At 35.8% G+C, this 5,830-nt stretch overlaps 1 protein-coding gene and 1 long non-coding RNA gene across 2 annotated transcripts in view; one reads left to right on the forward strand and one right to left on the reverse strand.

The window, feature by feature from the left end:
- Positions 1–564: 564 nt before the first annotated feature.
- On the forward strand, positions 565–1,610 carry LOC112036528 (uncharacterized). Its single transcript, XR_010632563.1, has 2 exons — positions 565–1,149; positions 1,248–1,610. It is a non-coding gene; the product is annotated as an uncharacterized LOC112036528 (long non-coding RNA).
- A 2,356-nt stretch (positions 1,611–3,966) lies between these two features.
- Positions 3,967–5,830, reverse strand: part of LOC136071279 (DNA topoisomerase 2-like) — a 6,441-nt gene continuing 4,577 nt past the window's right edge. Inside the window, exons 6-9 of the mRNA XM_065782353.1 lie at positions 4,698–4,897; positions 4,391–4,600; positions 4,181–4,275; positions 3,967–4,078 (exon numbers count right to left, since the gene is read on the reverse strand). Coding sequence (XP_065638425.1) covers positions 4,183–4,275; positions 4,391–4,600; positions 4,698–4,897 — 503 coding nt within the window. The 3' untranslated portion in view covers positions 3,967–4,078; positions 4,181–4,182. The remainder of the gene's footprint in view (positions 4,079–4,180; positions 4,276–4,390; positions 4,601–4,697; positions 4,898–5,830) is intronic.

Raw genomic sequence — 5,830 nt, forward strand, 5'->3', positions numbered from 1 at the left:
GTCATGCTCCTCCTTCGGCGGTCATAAGGTCAAGTTCTAAGACAGTAATCCTAAAGATGTGGAAATTGGCAATAATCGAGGAGATTATGGCAATCCACAATAGATATTACTGAGAAATATTAGGAAGCCAGTTCAGTTTCAAATTGAGTTCTGAAAAAGGTGTGCAAAAAAAAAAAAAAAACAAAAAAACAAAAAAATATCCAATGGAACACAAGTATTAGACTTTCCCTTTCAAGTCAGTACTCGAGTTCACTATCGGCGAGTAGGCCACGCCGATTGCAAAATGCCAGTGACAGAATGCCCAGTAGAAATTGAGTCTGTTAAACTCGATTTCCAGAGAAATCGACGCTTTAAAACACGATTTTTACAAAATCGAGTTTAAGAGTCTCGATTTTTACTGGAAATTTTTTTTTGTCCCCACCATGTTTTCCTTCTCCCACCTGCATTAAACCAAAATCCACAAACTAGGAACTTCTTTTTCCTTACCCCACAAGCATAATATATATATATATATATATATCTATATGTTTTTGCTACCACCAGTTCTGATTATGCAATGGGATCTATACCAAAAATGAGCAAAAAATTTGGACACACTGTGAGGAATTTTAATCATGAACTTGGTATATATCAAGTGGTTACCCCGTACAACGACCATAAAGGTGGAGGGGGAAACCACAGTCATGAGGTGCGTATATTTGCTAGAACATGTGGTTGTGGAAGTGGCAAAACATTAAGATCCCTTGTTCACATGCAATTAAAGTTCTTCAAGGTCTACACCTCAATGCCACAAGTTATATTGACCCATGTTACAGTTTGAAGAACGCCATTGACACATATGCACATCATTTGGTGGTGCCACTGTCAGAGTCATTGTGGAGGGACGTTCGCAGACCACGGTGGGTGCCTGACCCACAGCTGTTGCGAGCCAAAGATCGTCCTGTGAAGTCAAGATTAAGGAATGAAATGGATGGGGTACGGCGAGAACGGGGAAGCCAGAGGGAAGATTCGGACTTGAGGGAGATTCAACCGAGGCAGCGATGCGGAGTGTGTCATGAAGGGCATAACCGCAGAAGATGTCCCAATTCACGTGGGGCTTTGACAAGCGGTTCCCAAGGAGCTTCGACAAGTGGTAGTGCTACAAACTAGGCAAGTGTTGTCACTGTTTTTTATATAATATGCTTAGAATTTCATTTGTTTTTGCTCTTCACATTTGGGAACTAACGACCATACCATAATTTTGTCAGGCGACCGGAGACTTGATTTTAGAATGGCATTGTACGTGGGACTTCTGATTATCTTCGGTATGGACAAGTGCTAGGCGACTATGTAGACTATGTTGTATCGACTCAGTTGTTATTTTGTTTATGGCTAAATGTTGTTGTAATTGAACTATTCGTTATCCATTGTACTCGTTACATTAGTTGTGTTGTGCAATGTTTGCCTATAATGTTGACAATGATAGTACTTTGGCAAGTTCAATGATAGCTAGTAATGGCGTTTTTTATTTGTGTGCCTTATGTAGTGGTTAAATTTGTTTGGTCTGTAGGTCATAGGGCAACTATATTGCCCATGAACAGTCACTTGCTTAATCCAGCTTTTTTTTTTTTATATCTCATGTGCTCTCCCTTTGACNATAGTATTTGGCAAGTTCAATGATAGCTAGTAATGGTGTTTTTATTTGTGTGCTTTGTAGAGGTTAAATCTGTTTGGTATGTACGACATAGGGCAACAATATTGCCCATGAACAGTAACTTGCTTAATCTCATGTGCTCTCCCTTCACTAGTGGTCGCAGAAACATATAGATATATACATATATATATATATATTATATATTACACTCGTGGGGTAAGGAAAAGAAGTCCTAGTTTGTGGATCTGGGTTTAATGCAGGTGGGAGAAGGAAAAAATAGTGGGGAGGGAAAAAAAAATTCCCAGTTAAAATCGAGTTTTAGAGTGTTTGATTTATGGTTTATCTTTGCTATTTTAATGCAATATTAGCTGATTTCCTTTGTGTTAATTGAAAATATTTTAGTGTTTTACTTTTCGATTATGGTGAATCTTAATGTATTTTTGTTTATTTGAAATAGTTCATAATGGGTATTGGATTGGTTTCGTTTGTCTGATAGACAAAGTGCTTCATATGTATTTCATAGACCAATAATTGTGTATACAACTGCAAATAACATAGAAAAAGTAGAAAATAAATATGTTTCCTGCCCCTTCTACCTCTTTGTTTTTAATAGTGTGACAGAACAGCTATTGCCTCCCTTAACTTGTTACTCGGTAGATATTGTTTAAGCTATCAATCATTTCTACTCCCTCCAACAAAAGCATTATGCTGTTACACCTGTTAGACCAAAATCTCAGTGAAGTCCATTATAAAAGAAGAAGTTCATTTTCGATTATCAAACAATCTCCTCAAGGAACATCCCTATGTTCTGTCACTGATTTGATCGATTTATGTGATCTTTTGTGATTGATTGTATAGACCCCAGTTGTATACTCCCCGTATACTTGAGCAACTCTATATTTTTTATATCAATAAAATTGATTTGAGCTTGAATAATTTTGTATTCATGCATTATTCATGAAGCCTTTAGGCAATAGGAAATGTACAGGATACAAGATTTCTATTAAGACCGAAAATTTAAAAACGTGGTCCAGAAAACACAATCCATTCAGAAACAATATCCATCAACTGAGGAATTCAACCTGAGTACATGCTAAAGTTTGTAGATATTACCTAGCCCTGAGTAAATATATATAGTTCTAAATATTATTCCACTTGGAAAATCGGATCAAAGATGAGCAATTAATAGGAATATTGTGGATTAAAATATGCACTACCAGAGCATTGCAAGGCAAACAATTTCTGTACAAGATAGTTGAAGGGCAACATCAACGGATTTTATTATCCTGAAAGATAGCAAGGCATGTACTCAAAACTTTGTTGGTTGATTGATGGTGAGATGCACTTGCAAGACTACGGTACAGTAGCAAGCATTTCAACCATTGTCTAGACACACAGCATGGAAAAAAAAAATAACAACAAAGAATGGAAATGGCTGCATTCCCAATTTTTGTATGCGTAGATGCCACTGGTTTGCAACCATGCGTGTTATTATATCATAGAAACATATGCATTCATACAAATTATGGACACAACTGGTTAAACCAAGGAAACTGAATATTTTGGAGGAAGTTGGAATTGCTATGTGCTCCTTGGCAAATGCATTCATCACCATGGGCCTATTTAAATTGTATTTATCCAATAATAAAATCCACATATTGTGGAGAACAAATTATAGAAAATTGGAATCTTGTGAAAAAATTACATGCAGTAAAGGTTAAAAAATTTCTCTGTTCATAACAAATGGGTCCTGAAAAGGATAAACTAAGTGTCAAATGTACAGAAAGGGCAGTCCCACATAGTGTTGTGCCATTCTGATGATGGTACTCACAAGACTCTGCTCACCGTGATGATAAGCTGAATGCTCAGACACATAACCAGAAAACTGGGCAACTTTTGCTTCCTTGACAAAGTTCCTCTTGAAAGAGCATAACAGAATTTTCCTTTGGCCACTCAAAAGGCCATCAACCATGGAGAGTACCAGGCTGCACATTCAGAAGGTGTTGTATTAGATATATATTCATTCATTTTCTCTAAAACACAAGAAGAAAGCATGGCAAAACTTTGACCTCTAACTGCCTAAGCTAATTCTTCCTCTCTTCTATCTTCTTCTTACTAAATGCCAGCTCAATGGCCTCCCCATCCTGTTCATCCTCCCAAATAAAATCTTTCCTGTGTTTCTCAAGATTTGCAAAGTACTCCCTTCCTTCCTTTGATGTGCTTGTTCCCAACCCCTAAAAAGACACAAAGAAATCAACATGCAAAAGACAGAAAACAGATAATAGAATAAAAGGTTCTGTAATTGGTTCACATGTAACAAATTTCAATGCAAACCTTATAGTACTTGATAGACCACCCACTTGCACTACCACCCAAATTGTGCTTCCATGACTCGTACTCAGGCATGGTATAAAATAATAATTGTGTCCCATTTTTGTGAGTTGCCTACAAAGATGATAAATGATCATTTTCACTCAAGACACATTCCACTTATATTGAAGTTGTGCTAATATTTTAATTTTGAACTAGTTAACTTAAAATACCAACCTTCACAATAAGAAAGATGGAACTTTTAACAGTGATGGCCAATAACAATGAATAAAATTGATCAACAACCCTTTGATGTGGGAACCATCATGATCCTCTACAAGAATTATAGTTAAAAGTTTATATTTGTTGCAGGCTGTCAGTGTGCCTTGTAGGGAGAATTGTAAGCATAAAACAAGAACAAAACAATAAGAGAAACTTAAGGCGCACCTGATCAGTCATTATCATCAAATGACCATATCTCAAAGATTTTACATTGGTGTATTCTTTATGCTGCTGAAGTCCAAGAATCTGCTTTATGTACCCAATTTCTTTATTCTCAGTGAGCTGTTTAGCAGTGGCTTCCCTCACATTGAGCAATTTACCTCTCAATGGGAACACACTATAGTAATCTCGACCCACAGCAGCAAGCCCAGCCAACTGTAATAGAATGAATAACATAAAAATCATACAAAGTGAAACCCATTAGAGCTAACTTTAATGCTAAAATACTCTGCACAATGACACAGCAACTTACTGCAAGAGCCTCAGCTGAATCTCCTTCAGTTAAAATCAAGGTACATTTATCAGATTCCTTCCCTCCTATTTTGTTAGCATCATCTAGATTTTGAATACCATGAATCTTCTCTGTCTTTGTTCCATCACTTTTCTTAAGATCTTTACTCTGCTCAAAAGTTGCCCACGATAGGAGACTGTCTACAATTCCAGACTTTGAGACTGCAAACACAAGTGGTTAATAAGAGTCCATGACTACCATACTATCACAGTATCACTCACTCACATGATGAAAGATGAAAAGTGGAGAACTCATTGTGAACCTATGTTGATAAACCATTACCCAATGAAGGAATCTTGATCTAAATCATATCTCTCTAACTATACTGCTATTGAAATGACCATAGAAACACAATCCGACACTCAACAAAAGATACAATAATAAATTAGGCCCACACAATTCATGTATTCCCATTATTCTTTTACACATGCCTGTGATACAGCTATAACCATCTAGCAACCATTTCCATTTAGGCTCCAGAAAATATCCCAAATACTAACTACTTGATTTCTAATATTTTTATCAGAAACATTATTGTTCAAAAAATGCTAGAGAATTTGAGGTGGTTTCTTATTTGTGGAAATTACATAAAAGTCTATACCTTTATACAGATTAGGTCACAAGTTTTTTACTTTGCCAATTGAAGTCCTAAATTTAAAAAATACTTTCAATTTGAAGCCTATGTCCATCTTTGTAATTTGTTTTTGTTATTCTAGGTAGTAATGGAGGAGAGAAAAGCAGGAAATCATTGATTAAATTCTATGCTTCATCTAGGCCTTGTTCATAAATTAATTTGGTAACCATTAAACAAAGACAATAGAGAGAGAAAGTGATTGCCAGAGAATTGAAACTAGTTACCTAGGTAAATCACAAAATTTTATATGGTTTTATATTTTTCTCTAATCCATTACCAGCCAGAATAAGGAATATGAATAACAGATATAGACATGGGCTTCAAATTAAAACGGTGTCATAAATTTGGGATTTTAATTGACAAAATTAAAAATTTGAGATCTAATATGAAACAAGGTATATACCTGGCGCCTTTTATGTAATATAAGTAAAGAGATTTTGAGGTGGTTATAGAAACAAAC

This window comes from Quercus suber, unplaced genomic scaffold, assembly GCF_002906115.3.
Source record: "Quercus suber isolate HL8 unplaced genomic scaffold, Cork oak 2.0 scaffold_299, whole genome shotgun sequence".
NCBI classification, from domain to species: Eukaryota; Viridiplantae; Streptophyta; class Magnoliopsida; order Fagales; family Fagaceae; genus Quercus; species Quercus suber.